The following is a 27,115-nucleotide window of genomic DNA, read 5'->3' as shown; positions in this document are numbered from 1 at the left end:
TGGGCTGCAGACAAAGGCCCGCAGGCCCAGAGCCCCTGTCCAGCCCAGTGCGCTGCTGCCTATAAGAGAGGAGGCCTGAACCCAGATGCCCCCACAGCTGGCTTCTTGGGCGATCAGTGCCCCAATCACATTTTCTCCCACAGGCACTCCGAGAACTGCTTCCACCACACCCCTCAGGTCCCAAGATCAGCTCCCTCGGCTCCTGTTCAAGTACCCCCTGCCTTCGGTTTCCCTGTATGTAATGCAGAATCAGGAAAAACACACAAGAAACCAAAGCTCAGAGAGACTGTGCAATTCACCAAAGCTACATGGCTTGGAGCTGGCAGTGCTGGGAGGGGTGGCAAAGGACAGGGCGAGGACTTGGAGGGGAAAGCAGTGAGGTGCTGGCTGCCTGTGCCCAATGCTGAACTGAGGGAATACGCAGGAAGCCCAGAGCCCACCAAACTTTGTTTTTATGCAGTAGTACCCTGCCTCAATCACTCTCTGAGACGCCAAGCCACACAGGGTCCTGCAAGGCTCCCTGGGGCTAAGAGCCAGGGGCTTGGAGTCCCCTTCGTCATGGACTACGTTATTCCCACAGCCCTGGAGCTCCAGGAACCCTCTGAGCTCGCCCAGCTGGCAAACCAGTGCCGGTGGTGCATCACCCTGTGCCAGGTCTTTGCCCTGGACTGCGCCACCCGCTTGCCCTCCCTCCAAGGGTGCCGCAGCCTTTGCCCAGGAACGCCACCCAGGGGGGCAATTGTGCCTTGGTGAGACGCGGGTGGAGCCAGCGGCCTCAGAAATCAACAAGCGAAGTACTCACGTTGAAGAAATTGGTCTTGTTCCTCTCGCAAAAGAGCCCCTGTGCCGGCATGTGCTGCAGCTGTTGCCATGGGATACTGCTGCCTAGCAACACATCGCGGGCCCACTGAAGGTTCTAGGGAGACAGAAGTAGGTTGGGAGTGAGTGTGTGGGCTGCTAGGCGCCCACGGGGAGGGAAGGCAAGGTGTCCACCCAGTCGCCCCTGCGGATGCGGCTCCTGCAGCCCCGGCAGCACTGGCTTTGATCACTGGCTGTAGGGCTCATTTTCTGAGCTGGTTTCTGCCTAGCAGGGCTGACTTAAAAAAAGCGTAGCCTTGGATGGCCCAGGGTAGGCAAAGACAGGGACCTCACGCCCTACAGACCTTCCAGAGCTTTTGCATGGACCCATCATCCTGCCTTCCGTCAAGAGACCTCCCCTGACCCAAATGGCATGTCCTCTCTCATTTGTGAGAACATCTGCAAAGCTCCCTCATCTCCACCACCGACACCTGCCTCGGGAGAGACGGCTCTGCACGATGCAGTGCCTTCATGCTGGGGTGGAAGGGGGAGGTCTGCCTACACTGCCCATGGTGAAACCCAGAGCCAGTGGTCTGGCAGGTGGAACAAGAGCCTACTGACCTGTGGGACTGTGGGGATGAGCATGTGAGCCTTCTAATGATCCAGAAGTAGCCTGCCCTCACCAGCTGGCCTGGCCTCACCCTGCCCTTGGTCCCCTGCTGAAGGCTTCTACTCTGGTCCCCCTTCGGTGCCCTGCCCTCTGTTCCCTGGGGAAGGCTCCCACTCTGGTCTCCCGCGCCCCCCCTCCCCCCACCCCACAGAGGCTCCCTTGGGCACAGACCAAGGCTAAGCCATCACGTGTGCACTCCTCCATCCTCAGGACAGTCCTACGTGACAAGCATATGGCGTGGGTGAGTCCCTAGCCCCCATGTGCACAGACCAGCAAGGAGCAGAACTAGGACTGTGCAGTCCCGCCCCAGCCCGTAGGTCTTTCTCCCCACCTTGCCTCTACCCCTCAGGGCTACACTGTTCCTCAGCCTACAACCCCATGCCCCCTGCTGTTTGTTCTGTTCTCGCCTGGCCAGGCTAGACCTACTCAAACTTCTCTCATCACAACTTTAGGCAAAAGTGCAAACCCCAGCCCCTGTCTACACACAGGAGCTGTCTTAGTGGATGGCTTTAACAAACAAATTTATTTTCTCACAGTTTGGGAGGCTAGGGGACTTGCCTAGCCAAGGAGGTGGAAGGACCAGATGTGGGCATGTGCGTGGCCAGCGGGAGCTGTGGTGTGCAGGGTCAGGCTGCCCAGGGATCTGAATCTGTACATCCTCGCCACTGTCAGAAGACAGGTCCCAACACTTCCCAATCCCTCCTCAAGCCAGGTGACCCCTGGGAGACACTGAAGAGCATCTGGCTTGCACTGCTCAGGAGATCTGAGAAAAGTTACCAGAGCCATGATCCCAAAGGCTCTTCTGGGCCCCCTGGGGCCTGCGAGAACTGTCCCAATGACCTTGCAGGGGGCATCAGTTCTCAGGGAAGGGAGACAGGAGAAGGTGGCTTGAGGAAGCATATTCATGGTCCCCAGCATTTTCATAACAAATCCAAGAAAATAAAGCTCAACAAAGACTTTGGCTGGGGGCTACGAAAGGTAAGGGTAAAGAAAGCTGGAGACCCTGCTTCCCAGCACTTAGGCACTTTGCCCTAGGCCCTGAAACCAGGCCTGGAGTGCATATTCCTCCTACAGGCAGGTACAGCTACACTCTTGCTTTTCTGATGACTTGCACAAAGACAGCCCTTCCTGCCAGGATGGGCAGAGCATGGAGGGCCAGGGAGTTAGGAGACAGGGAGGGGCTTCCAGGGATGTTAAAAACCTGAAAACCAGGCATATGTAAGGAGTGCAGCATGCTGGCCTGCAGCCAAGCCTGAATTATAAATGACCCCCCTGCAGACTCCACTGTGAGCCTGCAGAGAGTACACTTTCAGTCCAGCTCCCCAGGTACCCCCAGAAAGAGCCAGACGGATGGCTGAGGCATGAAGCGTCCAGATAGCTCCAGGGGACCTTTAATAAGTCTTGTCTGAGGCCTGGATGTGAGCTCACAAGACAACGAGGCCTGCCCAGGGAATCAGTGGGTACCAGACAGAGGGGTGACGGGGCTTGGGCCTCTGATGGGCCTATATGAGGGGCAGGGGACCTGACAAGCCTTGCAGCCTTGTGATGTGGTAAGGAGACATGATCTTACCCAGCTGAGCACGGCACCAGGCATGTCATAAATTAAGGTTTCAAGAAGCTTGAGAGCCAGCCCAAGGCCCTAGAGCAGGGAAGTGGCAGACTCAGCTTTGCACCACCCTTCCCCGCCCCTTCTACATGCGCATGAAGTCCATGCTGTCTGTGTACACACCACGAGGAAAATGGTCCTTCCAGCTCTGGAGGCCTCGCACTACCCTAAGGCAGTGGTGCAGGTTATCCATAACATGTGGTAGTACCCAGGCCCAAAGTGGAGTGGACTCTGAAGGGCACTGTCCTTCCCATCTAGAGACTCTGAAATGAGCTGGCCAGGTCCAGTGCCCAGAAGTGAGTCATGCATCAGAAGCAGTTGGGCTAATCGGTGGCTTTCAAATGAGTTTGGGGGGCCCTGAAGCTAACACTGGAGGAGGAAGTGGTCGGGGGAGGCTCAGTTCCAGGGCCAGGGACCTGCCACCCAATGTCATCTAGAGCATCTCCATGTTCATCTGCTTTGGGATGCTGGGTTCCAGGTCAGACTTTGTTTGAAAGAGGTCTACGGCTTTAAAAAGTCTGAAAACAACTAACTTACATCATCTGAGATTCTGTGACGCTGTAGGGCACAAATGAAAAACAACTATGGGCAAAGCCTAGGAAGAGAAATCTTTGGAAAATTAGGACATTCAAAAGAATTTATGTATACAGGGGAATTCAGAAACCTACGTACATGCCCAGGGCAAGACGTGTGTTCAAAAAATACTTGAGAAGACCCTACATTTTCATCTGGGGCTGATCCCTAGGTCCAGTGCAAGCCTGGCTAAGTGTTGAAGGAGTGCCCAGTGAAGAGCCAACCTGCAAAGCAGGGAGAGGTGTTTTTTTTATTATGCTTTGTTCTCTATAAAAACATTACCTGAACACAAGCTAAAGAACAGTGACTTCAGTAACCACACACATCCAGGAAGACAGTTTTTGCAAAAACAGGGAAAGTCACTAACAAATTGACTACAACTGCCTTCAACAATAAACAAACAAAAAAACCCAGCAAATCCTGGAGAAAAGGAATAATCTGGTTTCCACAGTTGTTGTTGTTGTTGTTAGGTGCTATCAAGTCGGTTCTGACTCATTGTGACCCTATGTACCACAGAAGGAAATGCTGCCTGGTCCTGTGCTATCCTCACAACTGTTAGGCTTGAGCCCACTGTTGCAGCCACTGCCAAGCCATCTCATTGAGGGTCTTCCTCTTTTTTGCTGATCCTCTAATTACCAAGCCTGACGTCCTTCTCCAGGGATTGGTCCCTTCTGATGACATGTCCAAAGTATGTGAGACAAGTCTTGTCATCCTTCCTTCTAAGGTGCATTTTGGTCGTACTTCTTCCAAGACAGAATTTATTCATTCTTCCACGGTATATTCAATATTCTTCACCAACACTGTAATTCAAAGGCATCAATTCTTCTTCGGCCTTTTTTATTCATTGTCCAGCTTTTGCACACATATGAGGTGACTGAAAGCATCATGGCTTGGGGTCAAGGTGTACCTTAGTCCTTAAAGCGACATCTTTGGTTTTTAACACTTTTGCAATAGATTTGCCGAATGCAATGTTTCACTTCTTGACTGTTGTTTCCATGGGCGTTGATTGTGGATCCAAGTAAAATGAAATCCTTGACAATTTCAATCTTTTCTCTGTTTATCACAATGTTGCTTATTGGTTTAGTTGTAAGGATTTTGGTTTTCTTTACGTTAAGGTGTAATTCATACCGAAGGCTGTGGTCTTTGATCTTCATCAAATAAGTGCTTCAAGTCCTCTTCACTTTCAGCAACCAGGGTTGTATCACCAGCATATCGCAGATTGTTAATGAATCTTCCTCCAATCCTGATGCCCTGTTCTTCATATAGTCCAACTTCTTGGATTATTTGCTCAGTATACAGATTGAATACATTTGGTGAAAGGATACAGCCCTGATGCACACCTTTCCTGATTTTAAACCATGCAGTAAGTATCCCCTTGTTCTGTTCAAACGACTGCCTCTTGGTCTATGTACAGGTTCCTCATGAGCACAATTAAGTGTTCTGGTAATTCCTTTTCTTCATAATGTAATCCGTAGTTTGTTATGATCCACATAGCCTCTGCACAGTCAATAAAACACAGGTAAACATCTTTCTGGTATTCTCTGCTTTCAGCCAAGCTTCATCAGTAATGATATCCCTCGTTCTATGTCCTCTTCTGAATCCAGCTTGAATTTCTGGCAGCTCCCTGCTGATGTACTGCTGCAACTGCTTTTGAATGGCCCTTCGGCAAAATTTTACTTGTGTATGACATTAATGATATTGTTTGAAATTTCTGCATTCTGTTAGATCACCTTTGTTTGGATTGGGCACAAATCCGGATCTCTTCCAGTTGGTTGGCCAGGTAGCCATCTTCCAAATTTCTCAGTATAGACGAGTGAGCGCTTCTAGCACTGCATCTGTTTGTTGAAACATCTCAATTGGTATTCTGTCAATTCCTGGAGTCTTGTTTTTTACCATTGCCTTCAGTGCAGCTTGGACTTCTTCCTTCAGTACCATCGGTTCTTGATCATATGCTACTTCCTTACTATACTATTCAAATGCCCAGTTTTCAGCAAAACAACACAAGACATACAAAGGAAAGAATGCTCCACTAAAGGAACAAAATAAAGCAACAGAAGCCATTCCTGAGGAAACCCAGAAAATAGACTTACTAGACGAGGAGTTTAAAATGGCTGTACTGAATATGTTCAAAGAGCTAAAAGAAAACAAAGACAAAGAACTAAAGGAAAGCAGGAAATGATGGAAGACAAAATGAGACTATTAATAAAAAGGTAAAAATTATAAAAAAGGAATCCAACAGAAATTCTGAAGCTGAAAAACACAATAACGAAAATGAAAAATTTACTAGAGGTATTCAACAGCAGATCTGAGCAGGCAGAAGAAACAATCAGTGAGCTTGATGATAAGACAAATGAAATTGAGTCTGAGGACAAAAAGAATAAAGAAAAGTAAACCAAGCCTAAGGAACTTGTGGGACACCATCAAACATACCAAATGGGTAGAAAGAATATTAAAAAAAAAATAATAGCGGAAACTTCCTAAATTTAATGACAGACATGCATCTACACACTCTAGAAGCTCAACGAACCCAAAGTAGGATAAACTCGAAGAAATCCACACTGCAAAAAAAAAAAAAACTGAGACAGATTATAATCAAACTGTCAAAAACCAAAGACAAAAACAGAATCCTGAATGTGGCAAGAGACAAGTGAATTGTCACATACACGGGATCCTCAAAAACATTATCTGATTTCTTCAGCAGAAACCAGAAAGATCAGAAGACAGTGGCATGACATACTTAAAGTGCTGAAAGGAAAAGAAAAAAAACTGTCCACCAAGAATTCTATATCCACCAAACTGCCCTTCAAAAATGAGGGTGAAATTAAGACATTCCCAGGTTAATAAAAAATGAGAGAGTGAGTTACCGATAGGCCTACCCTATAAAAACCAAAAAACCAAACCCAGTGCCATCGAGTCAATTCCAACTCATAGCGACCCTATGGGACAGGGTAGAACTGCCCCATAGAGTTTCCAAGGAGCACCTGGCATATTCGAACTGCTGACCCTTTGGTTAGCACCCGTAGCACTTAACCACTATACCACCAGGGTTTCCTACCCTGTAAGAAATGCTAAAACGAGTCCTTGAGGTTAAAATGAAAAGACATTAGACAGTAACTCAAAGCCATTGTTGCTGTTGTGTGCCGATGAGTAGATTCTGACTCATAGCCACCCCATAGTACAGAGCAGAACTACCCCATAGTACAGAGCAGAACTGCCCCATAGGGTTTCCACGGAGCCACCTGTGGATCTAAACTGCCGACCTTTTGGTTAGAAGCCTGAGCTCTTAAACACTTCGCCACTCAAAGTCATATGGGGAAATAAAGATCTACGGTAAAGGTAATTAATTTCATCAGAAGATATAATGGCCAGTTTATTGTATTTTTGGTTGGTAACTCTACTTGTTATAACCTACATGATGCAAAAGGAAAATGCACAAAAAGTAACTACAAATTTAAGTTACTAGGTACACAATGACATTAAGGGTGGTAGGGAGCTGTATAGGAACAGACATTTTAGTATGCTATTAAAATTAAGTTGGTATTTGTGATCGTTAAGGTTGTGTGTCAACTTAGCTAGGCCGTGATTCTCAGTGGTTTGGCAGTTATGATAGTTTGGCTGTCCTATAATGACGTAATCACTTCCATGGTGAGATCTGATATAATGTGATCATCTTCATGATGGGATCTGCTGTGAGTAGCCAGTCAGGTGAAAGGGCGTTTCCTTGGGGGTGTGGCCTGTGCCCAATATAGGTGGGCTTTCTGGAAAGGCTTGCAGGCTTTTGCTCACTCTGGAACCTGCAGCTGGCTCCTGTTCATCTGACCTCTGGTTCTTGGGACAGCTTACCTGCTCTCTTGCCTGCCGATCTTGGGATTCGTCAGTCTCCGCAGCCTGTGAGCCAGGAGAAGCCTCCAGTCTGACCCACGGACTTGGGACTTTCTAGCCTTTACAACTGGGTGAGCCATTTCTTTGCTATAAATCTCTCTATATGTATTTATGGAAACCCTGGTGGCATAGCGGTTAAGAGTTTGGCTGCTAACCAAAAGGCTGGCAGTTTGACTCCAACAGGCACTCCTTGGAAACCCTATGGGGCAGTTCTACTCTGTCCTATAGGGTTGCTATGATTTGGAATCGACTCGACAGCAACAGGTTTGGTTTTTTAATATATATACTTATACGCTTTACTAGTTTTGCTTCTCTAGAGAACCCAGCCTAAGGGCAGTATCAATTTAAACTAAATTGTTATAAATTTAGGTTTGTTAGGACGTTATATGTAATACCTATAGTAACCACAAAGAAAATATCTAAAAAATATAAGCAAAAAGAAACAAAAGGGTTCACTTCAAAAATCAAATCAAACACAAAAGAAGGCAGTGTTGGAGGAAATAAGAGACAAAAAAAAAGGTATAAGACACAGAAAAAAAATACCAAATGACAGAACCAAGTCCTTCATTGCTGGTAATTAATTTACATGGAAATGGATTAAACTTCCCAATCAAAAGGCAAAGAGTGGCAGAATGAATAAAAAAACATGATTCATCTATATGCTGTCTGCAAGAGACTCCCTTTAGATCCAAAGGCACAGATAGGTTGAAAGTGAAAGGATGGAAAAACTATTCCATAAAAAGGAATCAAAAGAAACCTGGGATGGCTATACTAAAATAGAAGTCGGAATCGACTCGATGGCAATGGGTTTTTTAAGTAAAAAACTGTTGAGAGATAAAGGAGGGCCTTATGTAATGATAAAAGGGTCAATTCATCAAAAACATATAACAATTATAAATACATATACACCTTACAACAAAAACAAGTCCCAAAAATACATGTCGCAAACACTGACAGAATTGAAGGGACAAATAGACAGTTCTACAATAAGAATTGGATACTTCGATACAGTATATTCATTAATGGACAGAACATCCAAAAAGAACATCAATAAGAAAACGGAGGACTATAGCAACAATATAAAGCAACTAGACCTAACAAACATCTATAGAACACTCTACCCAACAACAGGAGAACACCTATTCTTGTCTAGTGCGTATGGATTATTCTCAAGGACAGCCCATATGTTACGTCACAAAACAAGTCTACATAAATTAAAAAGGTTGGGATCACACAAAGTATCTTCTCCAATCACAAGAGAATAAAACTAGAAATCAGTAACAGAAGGAAAACTGGAAAATTTGCATACATGTGGAAATAAAACAACACAGTATTAAACAACCAATGGATCAAAGAAGAAATCACAGGGAAATTAGAAAATAACTTAGGAACAAATGAAAATCCAACATGCCAAAACTTATGGGACACAGGAAAGGCAGTGCTCAGAGGTAAATCTGTAGCTAATAAATGCCTACATTAAAAAAAAAAAGAAGATAGCTTTACACTTTGGAGTAGGGAGCAGGACTAGAAAACGAAAAACAAAGCCCAAAGCTAGCAAAAGGAAGAAAATGATGAAGAATAGTGCGCAGATAAATGAAATAGAATCGACAAAATCAGAGGCTGATTCTTTGAGCAGGTCACTAAAATTAATAAACCTTTAGCTAGACTGAAGAAAAGAGAAAAAACTTAAATCACTAAAATCAGAAATGAATGTAGGGACGTTACGACTGGTTCTATAGAAATTAATGAAAAAAAAAAAAGAACTACAAAGCATAAAAAAAAACAGGAAAGGATGGCCCACCCAGAAATAAAAAGGATTATAAGAGCATACGATGAACCACTGTATTTCAACAAACTAGATAATCTAGGTGAACTGGACAAATTCCTAGTAATATATAAATTACCTAAATTGATTCAAGAACAAAGAGATAATCTCAGTATACCTGTAACAACTGAAGAGACTAAATCAGTAATAAAAAAACCTCCCAACAAAGAAATTCCAGGACCAGATAGGTTCACTGGTGAATTCTACCAAACATTTAAAGAAGAATTAACACCAAACCATCTCAAACTTTTCTGAAAAATAGAAATGGAGAGAACACTTTCTAACTCATTCTATGAGACCAGCATTATTCTGATTCCAAAGCCAGATAAAGACACTACAAGAAAACTACAGAACAATATCCCTTATAAGTACAGATGTAAACATTCTCAACAAAATATTAACAAACCCAATCCAAACATATAAATAGAATTATGCATCATGACCAAATGGGAATCATTCCTGGAATGAAAGGGTGGTTCAACATAAGAAAATCAACCAATGTACTATACCACAATAATAGAATGAAGGAAAAAAAAAACACAAAATCATTTCAATTGATAAAAAAAAAAAAAAAAAAGCATCTGACAAAATCCAACACCCTTTCACAATAAATACACTCAACAAATTACTAGGAACAGAAAGGATATTTCTCAGAATGATAAAGGGCATTTATGAAAAACTCACAGCTAACACCACGCACAATGGAAAAAGACTGAAAGCTTTCCCCATAAGATCAGGAATAAGATGTGGATGCCTGCTTGTTGGGTCTGAAAAAACCCAACACCACACGATGTTCCAGCATTTCCCACTGTGTGCCAGGTACCATCTCATTTCCCAGATAGAATTCTGTCAAACAGCACCTTCCTGACACATAACCAGTGCCAAGCTAGGTCGGTCTCTGGCCAACCGCCCATCCTGGTTCTTCAAAAGTCCCAAGAGTGAAGAGGTGGCCCAGGGGAGCCAGCAGGACCTGACTGTGTGGTAGGGTCAGACAAGAGCAGACCAGAAGCGGGGCTGCTCAGTGGCACACAGCCAGAACCCTGATGCCTGCCCTGATGGGCCCTGCCCACAAAGCCTTCCCTGGGTCCCCCCACCACAGTTGCCTGTGCCGCTTGCTGTATCTGGTGCTCTCCCTCCACAGTCACCCTACAGGTTTCAGCATAAAAGGTGCCTCTCAGAGCCCCAGCAACACCTGCCCTGCCGGGCACCTGTTGTTCTTTGCTTACTCTGTTTCTCATTTTATAATATGCTCTTGCTTAGGCTGCAACTCTGTAGGAGAGGTCTCGACTCTGATGCTGTCCCCCCAGTGCCACCTACACAGCAAGGAGTGATGGGAGGAACCACAGCGTGCTGCATCCCTTCCAAGTGCTAACTGCCCACAGAGGAGATCTGGGGGTGCTCTGGGAGCCCTTGGCCCCCGGGCACATCTGTTAAGACGCTCCGCTATCTGCTTTTCAGGAAGAGCTGGAGGTTGCTGTCTGGACCACCATGAAGCAGAGCTGTGAAGACAGTCCAGGCAGTGGCACCCAAGGGTGAGTCCAGGGCAGGGGGATGACAAGAATGCCTCCACGGGCTGCAGCCAGAGGAACGAGGCCAGGCGAGCGCAGTCTAGTGCAGCAAGGCAATAGAGGGCCCAGGACATGGGAGGAGGACAGAGGAACAGCAGGGGAGGGGAGCCCAGCCCTAGGCAAAGAGAGGCCCCAGGCAAGACCTCACATGGGAGGGCCAGTGGGCTTGCTGTCCCTCATCCTTATCCCAAGCATGTGCCTAAGCCTAGGGTCCTGCCCTTGAGCCTTTCCCACACTGGCCATCCTTGCTGCCCCTGTCCCTTGCCCACATTTCTACTTTCCCATCCCCACAATTACTACTGCCCAAATGAGGCCTTCTCCAAAGCATAATCCGCTGTCTCCAGTCTGCTCACCAAGCCCTGGTAGCCCCTTACCCGGTGCGTCTTGCTGTAAGTGTAGAGGAAGGCCAGCCGGTAGAGGCTCTTGTAGTGCTGGGGGAAGCGGCTGAGGCACAGGCGGAAGGAGGCGATGCACTGTTCCGTGAGGAACTGGCGCTGTTCCTCTACATTGGCTGGCAGCCCCTGTGGGAAGGCCGCTGGCTCCCCGGCAGGGTCCCCTCTCCTCTTGCCCTCCCATGCGGAAGGAATAGACACTGCAGGCTTGGTGGGGTGGCAGGCAGAGGTGGGGGGCTCTGCAGCAGGTTTCTGGCCGCCCTGATCTGCTGCCTGGAAGCCCTCCGTGCTCTCCAAGGACTCTTCGGTTTTTCCTGCAGTCGAGAAGAAAAAGGTCAGCCCGGTTCAGACCCTGCTACAGTGATCCACCACTGGTTACCACACAGTGGCCAGAGCCCCTGCTGAATGGGCACTGGACTCTGTACCTGTGAGATGGGGCAGCATCTCCACTGACACAGCAGAAGGGCCACTGGGCCCCAGGGGCTGTGGTGAGCAGTGCTTCGGCCCAGGCCCTTGTGCTCCCCCACTAGGGTCCAGGGACTTTCCCGCCCCCAGCTGTGCAGGTGCAGGTAGAGCACTCCACAAAGGGCAAGTGTGGCCACCACCATCATAGAAGCCACACGCGGATGGGTGTATCTGGGCCACACCTGCCCCAGGGCTGCACTTATGTGGACTGATGGCTCCCACAGCCACTCTGGCAGTACACTCATTCCCAGCACTCTGGCCTGCTCCCTCAGGAACCATACGGCCAGGAGGCATGGGAAGGCCGGGCCAGGCAGCAGAAGGCCGGAGGCTGTCCAGGACCATGCACAGTGGACTGGGGTGACTCCAGGCTGGTCTCTGAGGCGTAGGCCCCTTGGCTACAGAAGAGGGATACTGTGTGCCCCAGGAGAAGGAGAATGAAGGCAAGCATCAAAGCGAGGTGTTGGGTACCCCTAGCCTGCACTTGGTGGAGACCTACCCACCCTCAGTCCCGGTGGTTCTTCCCCACAGTAGCAGGAGCCGGGAAACCAAGAGAAATCCTCTTCACTGAGAGAAAATCCGAGGGGTCACTCTGTGCTCCCCTCAGCTGCCAAAATGGAGCCAAGCTTTCAGCAGGGCCCACAAAGCCACCTGCCACCACCCTTCCCAGCTACCCTCCTGGCCTGGTGCCCTGTGACCAGCCACTTGGAGCGTCACCTGCAGGCTCCCCACTCTGTGCCGCTCCTCCTCCTAGATGCCCTGCGCTCCCTCCCTACTGGCTTTCATCCCTCCTGATGTGCCTCTGGGTTCCCTCCTCTTCAAAGCCTACCACCTCCGGGGTCCTGCTCTCTAGGCTGCATTATCAAAGGGTCTCCCTGACTCCACCCCAGGTCCACCCCACATGTGAAGCCTGATGGAAGGAAGGGAGGAATAACGGAAGGTCATATCTGATTGCAGCACTCTGCTCTTCTCTCACGCAGCCCAACCAGTGACAGGTATGCAGCTCACAGGGGACACCACCGCCTGGCTCTCAAACGTGCCAACCTTCTAGTGCATTCAGTACAAAGGCGCATTCAAAATGTGGCTCAGCAAACACCATCTGAGCAGTGATTCTGGCCAGCCCTGCAATGGGTACCGGCGACAGGGACCCTGGATGAAGATCAAACAAGGCACTGAGCACTGGGACACGGACACACAGAATACACTGTTCATGGAAAGCAGGCACGGGGGCAAGAAGCAATTTCAAGAGCTGGAGATAGATGCTGAACATACCGAGACAAAGAAAAGAGCAACCCCAGAGGGAGTTAGGACCTGAAGTACTCAGGGCCTAGGTGGCCTGCAGAGGGCCAAGAGAGATGGGCCTCCCCAAAACCCTAGGTGACCGAAGAGGGTTGAGCCGGCATGTGCCCACACCGACTGCTGAGTGAACCTCGCCAAGTCACCACACCCTCCATATGGGCCTGGGTGGAAGGAGGGGTGGGCTGCAAACCAGCCCCCACTGTGTGTCCTCACCAAGAGGATCCACACAAAGCCTGGCTGTGGGAAGGTGGCAAAACCCCTCCACTGCAAGGACTGGCTACAGCATGGTGCACAGTGAGCGGAACAACTGCCATTGGACACCCCCCCACATCCAGTGGGCTTCCTGGAAGCTGTGGGATCTGACCAGACAAACAAGGTACAGACCTGCCTCTGAGGAACTTGCACGAGGCACAGGTCCTGAATGCCTCTGACAGCTGAGAAGTTGACTCTAACTCTGCCTAGCAGGGACTGCAAGTTTCCCTCTCCTGACTTCCAAAATCCTCTCACTCAAACCCCACTGCCTGAGCCCAGAGAGCGTATCCCCACAAAGGACAGGCAGGCAGGGTGGGTAGGGCAGGGGCCCTGGGGCTGCCTGTACACCGTCCACTCCTTGCCCTGCCCTGAGGTGCTCACAGGCCTCATGATGGTGGGGTCTGCTCTGGGGAAGGAGCCCTGAGCTGGACAGGGGCAGCTTGGCCATAGTTTTGTTGTCCCAGGATGAGGAGGCCCAGCTGGCAGGGAGAGCCAGGCCAGGAGGCTGGAGGCCAGGCCCTGGTCCACTGCATGGACCCCAAAGGTGGACAACTCCTCTGGGTCTTACCTGCTGCTCTCTAAGCTTAACAGAGTATGGGTGTGGCTGGAGGAGCGTAGAGTTGGCAGAGGACAATGAAAGGCTTGTGTTAGGTGGTAGAATGGTGATTTTTTTTCGATTAGACAAATAAATCTTCACTGTTTTTGCATTCACACTGTACACGTTTTTTGAAGCCCTGACCCCTGCAGCAGTCACCGGGGAGCTTTTCTCCTGGGGGCCCAGAGTAGATAGAGTGGCAGTAAGATGAAATCTGGTGAGGCCTAAGAAGCGAAGGCAGGACAGTGCATGCCTGCGGGACCCAGAGTGGCACCTGCGGATGTACCTGGCCAGACAAGCCAGGCCTCTCGGGGGGACCACACTCTGCCTCAGCCACTTTGGACCACAGCAGCATTGCGTGCTGTCAGAGCCCAGCCAAGACCAGGACTCCGTCCCTGCTGCCTAATACATGGACAGAAGTGCATGACATTGATCCTGGGTAACCTAAGGGTGCAAAGGAGCAGGGTCTGCTGGAGCAGTGTGGAAGCACAGGAAGGGTACACACCGCTGCACCATCATCTGGTGGCAAAGTGTCGACCCCTGGCTCTCCGTAGGAAGATCAGGAGCTGCTGCATCCTAGAGGCTGTGGTGGCTTGGGCTGGTGTCCACTGGGAACCCAGGGTGGGTGGCGGAGAGTGGAGAGAGCTGTTGGTCAAGGCCCGGCACCAGCTCCTCTACACTGTCTGCTACGCATTGGCTCAGACAGATCACTACTGCACCTAGGAATTCCATCCACTTCTCCCTGCAGTACTAGGAGTGGGCTCACAGGGAGGACATGCCAGGGGAAGCAAGAGGCTTCACTCCAGGCTCCCCAGTTCCTGCCAGGCCCCTTGGTCCCCCACCTCTCTTGACCAATGGTGAACCCACACACTGCTCACAATTTGGTCAGAATGAAAGGATGTTCCTCACGTGTCTGCAAGCCCAAGCAAGGCTGGTTAGGCCAGAGGCGGGAGGTGGCTGCTCTTGGCTTAATAGCCCCCATCACATGGGCACCCCCAGCCAGTCTACTGACATCTCATGCACCCCCAGCCAGCCAGTCCAGACCACCACAGGGCACCACAAGCAGCTCTAACACACTCAAGTAAGTCTTCCTACCTCTTTCCTCTGTGGTCCCCTGCAGGTCTTTACTGGTCAGTCCTGCCTGGGAACTGGGAGTGGGCAACCTCTTCTCAGTGGCGTAGGACTTCCGGGAGCCCTCCATTGAGCTGGTAGGCTCACTGAAGAAGTCCTGCGTTGAGCTGGAGTCTGAGAGTGCTACAGCTGTGCTGTCCTGGCTCCGCTCTAAGGGGAGGAGGGAGAGAGGGTAGGAGCGTGAACCACACCCCCTCCCATGTGGAAGTGCCCCCTGGGGCTCATCTCCTGTCAGTGGATGGGACCCCCACAGAGAAGCAATCTAGGTACAACTGCTCTGACACTGCAGAGCCAGCCCATCTGAAGGCCGCTGTGCAGCTCAGTAAAAGGTGTCCATCTCCTTCCGTTCTCCACCACCCTCCCTCCTCTGCAGTGGTGCTCTGGTAAAGTTTAACAACTGCTTTCTGGGGGAAAAGCCCTCATTGTAGCCTTGCTAATTTTAGTTTTGGCATAGATACTCCCCACCGTGGCCAACAGCAAGCTACCAACATGGTGTCACTGAGCTGGAACTGGGAGGAGACGCACAGTAGCCACCATCACACAGCATTTCTACTGTACAATGTAATAAACATAAATAACTGGAGGGAAAAAAACAGTTGCCATGGAGTCAGCTCAAACTCATGGCAACCCCACGTGCGTCAGAATAGAACTGTGCTCCACAGGGCTTTTCCTGAGGCAAGAACATGGAGAGAGACCTTCCTGAGGTGACAAAAGGCCTCAAGCTGAAGATGCAGCTTCAATATTGAGGGCAAACCTTCCAACAAACCAGCTCCCACTCTAAGCACGAGATAACACTACTGGAATTTGAAGCCAGATACTAAAGGTAGCCATAGCAACAACAAAACCCAAAACGCAGATCAATTTCTGACTAGACTAACTCAACTTCCCATACTAACAGCCTAGAAGCAGAAGTGGAAGCCCATTTCAAGCACACGAATTGTCTAGTTTGGTTTCTTCTGTTCTACACAGATCTGGTATTCACTTAAAAAAATAAATAAATAAAAGGATGTGGGGCCAAGATAGTGGAGGAGTCAGATACTTCAGGTGATCCCTCTTACAACAAAGACCACAAAAAGCAAGTGAAATGATTAAATATATGACAAGCTAGGAGCCCTGTACATCAAAGGCAAAGTCAGAAAACGGACTGAGAGGCAGGTGGAGAGAAGGACAGTTCAGAAGCAGCAGGAACCCTCAGGCACGATGCCCTGGAGCGACCCCTGAGGGGCTGACGATATCATTCTGGACACAGTTTCCTCAGGGGAATACATCAAGCCACACAGCCTACTCACACCTCTGGAACCAGAGAACGGCACCCTCAGCAAAAGCTAAGTACTTGCTTTTATTTTATCATATCCCCAGCCCCCAAGCTGGCTTCAGTGGCTGTCGATTTCTCTGGGCCCGAGATAGGTCCTGTTGCATGCCCGGAGCCATTCTTCTAGCCTTGGAGAAGGAATAAATTAACAATTGGGGGAAAAGATAATCTGCCAGCTCCACTAAGCTGGGGAGCTCAGGACAGAAGTGGCTCCTGTCCAGGCACAAATGGTCTGAAGACTTTGAATACCTATCACCTCTACACAGACCTGTGCAGCCCCATTTCAGGAGAATAGGCCCTTGTTGGCAGACTGCAACACTTCCAGCTGTGCGGTGGAGAGGTGGGTGTTTGATGTCTGACACCGCTTTGCCTATTTAACAGGGTCCTCCTCTAACTGCATCAGTGACCTAAGGACTGGTGGCTCCACCCAAGTCACCTAGCCACCTGTGACAGGGGTCCAAGGACAAGTGGTGCTTCCCAGTACTTACAACTAAAAGCATTGATATCCATGGTCCATTCGCAGAACCCACCCACCTGTGCATTCTAGGGAACAGGGATGCGCTTTCCTCACAGACAATCGGGGGATGGTTGTCAGCCCTCTGCCTTGTTCAGAGCATGACATCTGCTGCAACCAGATACCTGTGCCTACACCAATCACCCCTGCCCCTCTAAGACTGTAGGACAGAGCCTGTACCACATACTTGACGATCAACTACCAGGACACCCGAGCTGAATCCATACAAGAAAAGTGAACGGACTGCTAGGCTCATATACCTGGTAACAGCTCTAGCCATCTGGTGACAAGAGGTCAGAGCTTCAAAAGCGAAAATAAGCTAGCTCACTCAATCAGTCTATTGGGCATATCAAAACAAAACAAAGCAAGAAGCTAGGATACAGTAAGCAAACATAAGCTATTACAATAACTTCTAGATGGCTCGGAGACAACAATATCAAATCACATAAAAAAGCAGACCATGATCGCTTCAACAAGCTCTCAAAATAAAAAACCAAGGAATCTTCAGGATGACATTGTCTTCGGAACTACCAGATGTAGAATGCAAAAGATTAATATACAGGACTCTTCAATACATCAGGAAGATCAGGCAATACACAGAACAAGCCAAGGAACACACAGACAAAGCAGTTGAAGAAATTAAAAAGGTTATTTGAGAACATAGTGAAAAATTAAACATGCTGCAAGAATCAACAGAGAGACAGCAATAACAAATTCAGAAGACTAACAATAAAATTACAGAATTAGACAACTCAATAGAAAGTCAGAGGAGCAGACTGAGGAAGTGGAAGGTAGAATTAGTGAGACTGAAGATGAAACACTTGGCACCAATATATTTAAAGAAAAATCAGATAAAAGAATGTTAAAAAATGAAGAAACTGTAAGAATCATGTGGGACTCTATAAAGAGAAATAACCTAGAAGTGATTGAACTAGCAGAACAGGGAGGGGTAACAGAAAATACAGAGAGAATTGTTGAAGATTTCTTGGCAGAAAACTTCCCTGATATGGTGAAAGACGAGAAGATATCTATCCAAGATGCTCATCGAACTCCACATAAGGTAGATCTCAAAAGAAAGTCACCAAGGCATATAATCAAGCTTGCCGAAACCAAAGACAGAGAATTTTAAGAGCAGCTAGGGATAAACGAAAAGTTACCTGCGAAGAAGAGTCAATAAGAATAAGCTCGGACTACTCAGCAGCAAACATGCAAGCAAGAAGGCAATGGGATGAAGGAAAAAAACTGCCAGCCGAGAATCACATATCCAGCAAAACTGTCTCTCTCAGCTATGAAGGTGAAATTAGGACATTTCCAGACAAACAGAAGTTTAGGGAATTCGTAAAAACCAAACCAAAACTACAAGAAATACTAAACGGAGTTCCCTGGTTAGAACATCAGTAATATCAGACACCAACCCAAGACTAGAATACAGGACAGAGCAACCAGATATCAACCCAGATGGGGAAATCACAAAAATAAATCAAGACAAAAAAACGCTCAAAACAGGGAAATAGTGATGTCATTATGTAAAAGATGACAACATTGAAGCAATAAAGAGGGACTAAAAAATGCAGTCATGATCTTCCATACGGAGAGGAAGTCCAGGCGATATAAAGAAAAAAAAGTTAGGTTTAAACTTAGAAAAACAGGGGTAAATATTAAGATAACCACAAAGGAGACTATCAATCCTACTCATCAAAATAAAATAAAAAAATAAAGACTCAGCAGAAAGAAAATTAACAACAACAAATGAGAGGAAATGACAATATATAGTCAGCAAAAAAATTCAGTGGGGGACTGGACCAAAAGCAAAGAAGTTTCCTGAATAAACTGAATGCTTCGAAGGGGTCAGCAGAGCAAGGGCGGGGGTTTTGAGGCTATGGCTTCAGGGAACATCTAAGTCAAGTGGCAAAATAAATTCTATTAAGAAAACATTCTGCATCCCACTTTGAAGTGTGGCGTCTGGGGTCTTAAATGCTAACAAGCAGCCATCTAAGATGCATCAATTGGTCTCAACCCACCTGGATCAAAGGAGAATGAAGAACACCAAGGTCACAAGATAATTACGAGCCCAAGAGACAGAAAGGGCCACATGAACTAGAGACTTACATCATCCTGAGACCAGAAGAACTAGATGGTGCCCGGCCGTAACTGATGACTGCCCTGACAGGCAGCACAACAGAGAACCCCTGAGGAAGCAGGAGAACAGTGGGATGCAGACCCCAAATTCTCATAAAAAGACCAGACTTAATGGTCTGACTGAGACTAGAATCCCAGCGGTCATGGTCCCCAAACCTTCTGTTGGCCCAGGACAGGAACCATTCCAGAAGACAACTCATCAGACATGGATTGGACTGGACAATGGGTTGAAGAGAGATGCTGATGAGGAGTGAGCTACTTGTATCAGGTGGACACTTGAGACTGTGTTGGCATCTCCTGTCTAGAGGGGATATGGGAGGGTAGAGGGGGTTAGAAACTGGAAAAATGGTCATGAAAGGAGAGACTGGAAGGAGGGAGCAGGCTGACTCATTAGGGGGAGAGTAAATGGGAGTATGTCATAAGGTGTATATAAGTTTATATGTGAGAGACTGACTTGTTTTGTAAACGTGCACTTAAAGCGCAATAAAAATTATTAAAAAAAATTCAGTGGGAAAAAGAAACTGTCAACAACACAGAAAAAAGACATCAAAATGACAGCACTAAGCTCATACCTATCCATAATTACGCTGAATATAAATGGAGTAAATGCACCAATAAAGAGACAGACAGTGGGGAGAATGGATAAAAAAACACGATCCATGTATATGCTGCCTACAAGAGACACACCTTAGATGTACAAACACAAACTAAAACTCAAAGGATGGAAAAAATATATATCAAGCAAAACAACAATCAAGAAAGAGCAGGAGAGGCAATACTAATTTCTGACAAAATAGATTTTAAAGTTAAATCCACCACAAAGGATAAGGAAGGACACTATATAATGATTAAGGGACAATATACCAAAAGAATATAACCATATTAAATATTTACACACCCAATGAGAAGACTACAAGATACATAAACTCTAACAGTATTGAAAAGTGAGATACACAGCTCTACAACAGTAGTAGGAGACTTCAACACACCACTTTTGGTGAAGGACAGAACATCCAGAAAAAAGCTTAATAAAGACACGGAAGATTTAAATGCCACAATCAAGCAACATGACCTCACAGACATATACAGAACACTCCACCCAACAGCAGCCAGGTATACTTTCTTTTCCAGAGCACATGGAACAGTCTCTAGAATAGACCACATATTAGGTCATAAAGAAGCCTTAACAGAATCTAAAACAACAGAATATTACAAAGCATCTTCTCTGACCATAAGGCCCAAAAAGCAGAAGTCCATAACAGAAAAAGCAGGGAAAAGAAGTCAAACACTTGGAAACTGAACAATAGCCTGCTCAAAAACGACTGGGTTATAGAAGGCACTATTAAGAAGAGAATAAAGAAATTCATAGACTCCAATGAGAATGAAAACACTTCCTATCAGAATCTTTGGGACATAGCAAAAGCAGCGCTCAGAGGTCAATTTATATCAATAGATGCGCACATCCAAAAAGAAGAAATGGTCAAAATCAAAGAATAATCCCTACAACTTGAACAACTAAAAAGAGAGCAACAAAAGAAATCCTCAGGCACTGGAAGAAAGTAAATAATAAAAATTGGAGCAGAATTCAACGAAACACAACTAAATTAAATTAGAGCAGAATTAAATGAAGTATGCTTCCTTTTCCAGTACACATGGAACATTCTCCAGATTAAACTACATATTAGGTCATAAAGCAAGCCTTAACAAAATCCAAAACAACTGAAAGAGTTAACAAGACCAAAACCTGGTTCTTTGAAAAAATTAACAAAATTGATAAACCACTGGCCAAACTGACAAAAGAAAAACAGAGGAGGAAGCAAAAAACCCAAATAAGAAATGAGATGGGCGATATCACAACAGACCCAACTGAAATTAAAAGAATCAGATTACTACAAAAAACTGTACTCTAACAAATTTGAAAACCTAGAAGAAATAGATGAATTTCTAGAAACACACTACCTACCTAAACTAACACAAACAGAGGTAGAAGAACTAAATAAACCCATAACGGAAGAGACTGAAAAGGTAATCAGAAAACTCCCAACCAAACAAAAAGGCCTGGTCCGGACGGCTTCACTGGAGAGTTCTACCAAACTTTCAGAGAAGAGTTAACACCATTACTATTAAAGATATTTCAAAGCATAGAAAAGGATAGAATACTCCCAAACTCATTCTATGAAGCCAGCATATCCCTCACACCAAAACCAGGTAAAGACATCACAAAAAAAGAAAATTATAGACCTATATCCCTCATGAACTTAGATGCAAAAATCCTCAACAAAATTCCAGCCAAAAGAATTCGACAACATATCAAAAAAATAATTCACCATGACCAAGTGGGATTCATACCAGGTATGCAGGGATAGTTCAACATTAGAAAAACAACTAATGTAATCCATCATATAAATAAAATAAAAGACAAGAACCACATAATTTTATCAACTGATGCCAAAAAGGCTCTTTTCAAAGTTCAACGCCCAGTCATGGTAAAAACTCTCAGGAAAATAGGAAGAGAAGGAAAATTCCTCAACCATGTTAAAGGGCATTTATACAAAGCCAAAAGCCAACATCACCATAAATGGAGACAGTTTAAAAGCATTCCCCTTGATAAAGGGAACCAGACAAGGATGTCCTTTACCACCACTTTTATTCAACGCTGTGCTGGAGGTCCTAGCCAGAGCAATTAGACTAGATAAAGAAATAAAGCGCATGCAGACTGGTAAGGAAAAAGTAAAAGTATCTCTATTTGCAGATAACATGATCTTATACACAGAAAATCCTAAAGAATCCTCAAGAAAACTACTGAAACTAATAGAAGAATTCAGCAGAGTATCAGGATACAAGATCAACATACGAAAATCAGTTGGATTCCTCTACGCCAACAAAGAGAACATCAAAGAGGAAATCACCCAATCAATACCATTTACAGTAGCCCCCAAGAAGATAAAATACTTAGGAATATATCTTACCAGAGACATAAAAGACCTATACAATGAAAACTACAAGACACTACTTTAAGAAACCAAAGACACCCATATAAGTGGAAAAACGTACCTTGCTCATGGATAGGAAGACTCAACATCGTAAAAATGTGTATTCTACCAGAAGCCATCTATAGATATGGTGCAATTCCGATCCAAATTCCAATGACATTTTTTAATGAGATGACAAAACAAATCACTAACTTCATATGGAAAGGAAAGAGGTCCCAGGTAAGCCAAGCATTACTTAAAAAGGAGAATAAAGTGAGAGGCCTCACACTACCTGGTTTTAGAATATATTATACTGCCATAGTAGTCAAAACAGCCTGGGACTGGTACAACAACAGATACACAGACCAATGGAACAGAATTGAGAATCAAGACATAAATCCATCCACATATGAGCAGCTGTTATTTGACAAAGGCCTAAAGTCAGTTAAATGGGGAAAAGACAGTCTATTTAACAAATGGTGCTGGCATAACTAGATATCCATCTGCCAAAAAATGAAACAAGACCCACACCTCATACCATGCACAAAAATGAACTCAAAATGGATCACAAGACCTGAATATAAAATCAAGGCAGGAAAAACAGGGACAACACTAGGAGCCCTAATACATGGCATAAACAGTATACAAAACATTACTAACAATGCAGAAGAGAAACCAGATAACTGGGAGCTCCTACAAATCAAATACCTATGCCCATCCAAAGACTTCAGCAAAAGAGTAAAAAGATTACCTACAGACTCCGAAAAAGTTTTTAACTATGACATTTCTGATCAGCGTCTGATCTCTAAAATCTACATGATACTGCGAAAACTCAACTACAAAAAGACAAGTAACTCAATTAAGAAATGGGCAAAGGATATGAACAGGCACTTAATTAAAGAAGACATTCAGGTAGCTAACAGATAACTGATGAAATGCTCATGATCATCTGCCATTAAAGAAATGCAAATCAAAACTACAATGAGATTCCATTTCACTCCAACAAGGCTGGTGTTAATACAAAAAACACAAAATAATAAATGTTGGAGAGGTTGTGGAGAAATTGGAACACTTATACACTGCTGGTGGGAATGTAAAATGGTACAACCACTTTGGAAATCAATTTCGCGCTTCCTTAAAAAGCCAGAAGTAGAACAACCATATGATCCAGCAATCCCACTCCTTGGAATATATCCTAGAGAAATAAGAGACTTTACACGAACAGATGTATGCACGCCCGTGTTCACTGCAGCACTGTTTACAACAGCAAAAAGATGGAAGCAACTGAGGTGCCCATCAACGGATGAATGGATAAATAAATTATGGTATATTCACACAATGGAATATTAAAAAAAAAACCCAGTGCCGTCGAGTCGATTCCGACTCATAGCAACCCTATAGGACACTACTACACATCGATAAAGAACAATGAGTCTGTGAAAAATCTCATAACATGGAGGAATCTGGAAGGCGTTATGCTGAGTGAAATTAGTCAGTTGTAAAAGAACAAATATTGTATGAGACCACTATTATAAGAACTCAAGAAACAGTTTAAACAAAAAAGAAAATATTCTTTGATGGTTACGAGGGTGGGGAGGGAGGGTGGGAGAAGGGTATTCACTAATTAAATAGTAGACAAGAACTATTTTAGGTGAAGAGAAAGACAACACACAATACAGGGGAGGTCAGCACGACTGAACTAAACCAAAAGCAAAGAAGTTTCCTGAATAAACCGAACACTTTGAAGGCCAGAGTAGCAGGGGCAGGGGTTTGGGGACCATGGTTTCAGGGAACATCTAGGTCAATTGGCATAATAAAATCTATTCAGAAAACATTCTGCATTCCACTTTGTTCAGTGGCACCTGGGGTCTTAAATGCTAGCAAGCAGCCATCTAAGATGCATCAACTGGTCTCAACCCACCTGGAGGAAGGGAAAATGAAGAACACCAAAGACACAAGGTAATTTTGAGCCCAGGAGACAGAAAGGGCCACATAAATCAGAGACTACATCAGCCTGAGACCAGAAAAACTAGATGGTGACTGGCTACAACCGATGACTGCCCTGACAGAAGACACAACAGAGAATCCCTGATGGAGCGGGAACGCCGTGGGATGCAGACCTCAAATTCTCATAAAAAGACCAGACTTAAAGGTCTGACTGAGACTAGAAGGACCCCGGAGGTTATGGTCCCCAGACCTTCTCTGTTAGCCCAAGTGTAGAACCATTCCCAAAAGCCAATTCTTCAGACAGGGATTTCTTACCTTATTTCTATAAGATAGAAAATGATAATCGTGAGGAGTGAGCTTCTTGGCTCAAGTAGACATATGAGACTATGTCTGGAGGGGAGATGAGAAGTCAGAGGCGGAGAGAAGCTGGCTGAATAAAAATGGACACGGGGAATACAGGGTGGAGAGAAGGAGTGTGCTGCCTCATTAGGGGGAGATCAACTAGGAGTATATAGTAATTTTTGTATGAGAGACTTACTTGATTTGTAAACTTTCACTTAAAGCACAATAAAAATTTTTAAAAATTTTTTAAAAATGCAAGTGAAGAAAAGAAAAAGTCCACTGTCAAGATACAAAAGAATCAACAGAACCAGATTCACAGATGACACAAATGTTGGAACTATCTGATGGGGAATTGAAAATAAGTATGAGTAACATAATAACTATGATTAATACAGTTAAGGCTTTAGTGGAAAAGGTAGACAACATTTAGGAACAGACAGGAAATTTTAGGAGAGAGAGATGGAAGTTGTAAGCAAGAGCCTGATGGAAATGTTAGAAATATTTAAAAAAACAAAACAAAACAAAAAAACCAATAAGAGATGAATAATGGTTTTGTCTGGCTTCTCAGTAGATCTGACACAGCTGAGAGGGAAAAAAAAAAAAAAAAAACTTGAAGATACATCAGTAGAAATTATCCAATCTGAGAGGAAAAGGCCAAAAAACAGACAATAAAACACAGAGAAAAGAGCATCCAAGAGCACCAGATGACCTAACATACTAATTGGAATCCCAGAAGGAGATGAGGTAAACAGGATGGAAAAGACTGAGAATTTTCAAAAAATAATGAAAGACCTGAAATCACCAAGAAATTTGGAGAACACCAAGCAGAAAAAAGACCACTCTACTTTTGGAGCCCTTGTGGATAGTGGTTAAGAACTTGGCTGCTAACCAAAAGGGCAGCAGTTTAAATCCATCAGCTGCTCCCTGAAAACCCTATGGGGCAGCACTACTCTATCCTATAGAGTTGCTATGAGTTGGAACCAGCTTGAATCAATGGCACCTAACAACAACCACATTTCTCATCAGGAACTATTCAAGTCAGATGACATCTCTAAAGTGCCAAAAGAGGGGAAAAAAGTCAACCCAGAATTTTATGTCCAGTGAAAACCTCTCTTGAAAAATGGTGAAGTAAAGACTTTTTCAGAGAAACAATAATTGAGAATTCATTACCAGCACACCTATGTGACCAGAAATGTTACATGAAGTTCTTTAGGTAGAAGGAATATAATACCAGACAGAAACCTGGATCTACACTCTCCAAAAGTGAAGTAATGGTAAATACTCTTTTTAAATTTTTAATTGCTCTAAACCATTCCTGACTGTGTAAAGCAAAAATTGTAACAACGTATTATGGGTTTATAGCATATGTAAAAATGAAATGAATGACAAGAATACAAAAAGATGGGAGGTTCTTTACACTACATGTGAAGGAGTATAATATTATTTGTAAGTAGATTGCGATTAGTTAACGATGTATTTTATAAATCCTAAGGCATTACTACATTCTTAAAGAGGTATAAATAGACTAACAGTGGAGAAAAAATGGAACCATAAAAAATAAAAACATACTTTGTCTTGAACTTTGTGTACCTGAAGGTAAAGCTCAATGAACTTGGAATCAAGAGAGCTAAGTCCAAGTTCCTCTTGTACCATTCACAAGTTGCATGACTTTATGCAAGTAAGTCCCTTCCCCACATTTAAATTGCTGCTACATCCATCTAAGAGAAGTCCATTTCGTAAAAGCTTCTGGAGACACAGGGAGCAAAATAGACACAGTCCCCAGACACCCCAACCCTTCGCTCAGCTCCTTAAAAACCTAGTATGGAATGATGCATTAATATCCAGCAGGCAATCACGGGAGCCCACTGGGAGGCCAGATGCAAGCTAGCTGCTTGGTGGGCAAACAAACTTGCTACTCTGGAGAAGTTGTTTCAACAAAATTCAAGGCCTGGACTCTGAAAGATCCAGGCTGCCTGAGTTCAGTCCTGCTCTGTCACTTACTAGCTCTGAGAACCTGTGCCAATGCCCGCATCTGTTCACACTTCAGTGTCCTCATATGTGCAATCCTGACAACACAAGTGCCCACTTCATTGTATTGTTATGAGGATTAAATAAGTTAATACATGTAAAGTGCTTGAAATAGTGCCTGACACAAAGTAAGTGTTGCTCAATTATCGTCATTTCCAGAGAACCTGGACTTATTTATCTGTGATATCTCAAACTTTACTTGACAAATTCAGTTCTGAATGGGCAGCACCCTGCTGATGGGTGACCCACTCCTTAAATACTGACACACCAGGGCTGTCAAAGCAGGCCCGGCATCAGAGACATCGAGAGCTGAGCCTGTGCTTCCCAAGGTCGTGCTGTCGCTTGGGCCTCTTCATCCATATCTATCATAGACTAGGGCTTGGGGACAGTGGCATGCATGTCCTGTCAGCCTGCCACAGCCCTTCCTTCATGGCTGCCTTTATGATGTCCTCTGCCCAGTGCCTCGTGCGCCAGCATAGCACCTCTCCAACGGCATATGCTAGGCTGAAAGAGCAAAAACACACTGGGATTTCAGACGTGTGAGAGCCACACCTGATGCAGAGTCTCATTAATGGGGGAGCAGAGAACTGGTGGAACCAGGTCACCTTTTTGCAAAGGTGCGTGCTTATCCCTGATGTCAAGGTCAGATCCCAAGGCACCATCAACACTCATGGGGTTACACGCAGACCTGTGCCCTCATGAGACGTCCTCAGTGTGGGGGTCACCGAATTGGCAGGGCAGCGAGTTTGCCATCTGTGTGGAAGGCAGAGGAGGCAGTGCGAAGGAGGCCCTTGACTCCAAAGGCCAC

At 45.5% G+C, this 27,115-nt stretch overlaps 1 protein-coding gene across 9 annotated transcripts in view; it reads right to left on the bottom strand.

Annotated features, from left to right (window-relative positions):
- Nucleotides 1-27,115, bottom strand: part of CABIN1 (calcineurin binding protein 1) — a 192,518-nt gene that overhangs the window by 49,667 nt on the left and 115,736 nt on the right. For 8 of the 9 annotated variants that reach the window (XM_049865389.1, XM_049865386.1, XM_049865394.1 and 5 more), the window contains 3 exons: nt 15,018-15,203; nt 11,297-11,628; nt 803-916 (listed from right to left, as the gene is read on the bottom strand). In XM_049865389.1, the coding sequence (XP_049721346.1) occupies nt 803-916; nt 11,297-11,628; nt 15,018-15,203 (632 nt within the window). The remainder of the gene's footprint in view (nt 1-802; nt 917-11,296; nt 11,629-15,017; nt 15,204-27,115) is intronic. The other variant, XM_049865395.1, reaches the window with a different exon arrangement.

The sequence above is a fragment of the Elephas maximus genome, chromosome 22 (genome assembly GCF_024166365.1).
Source record: "Elephas maximus indicus isolate mEleMax1 chromosome 22, mEleMax1 primary haplotype, whole genome shotgun sequence".
Taxonomy (NCBI): domain Eukaryota; kingdom Metazoa; phylum Chordata; class Mammalia; order Proboscidea; family Elephantidae; genus Elephas; species Elephas maximus.
This window is presented reverse-complemented; position numbering and strand designations above follow the sequence as displayed.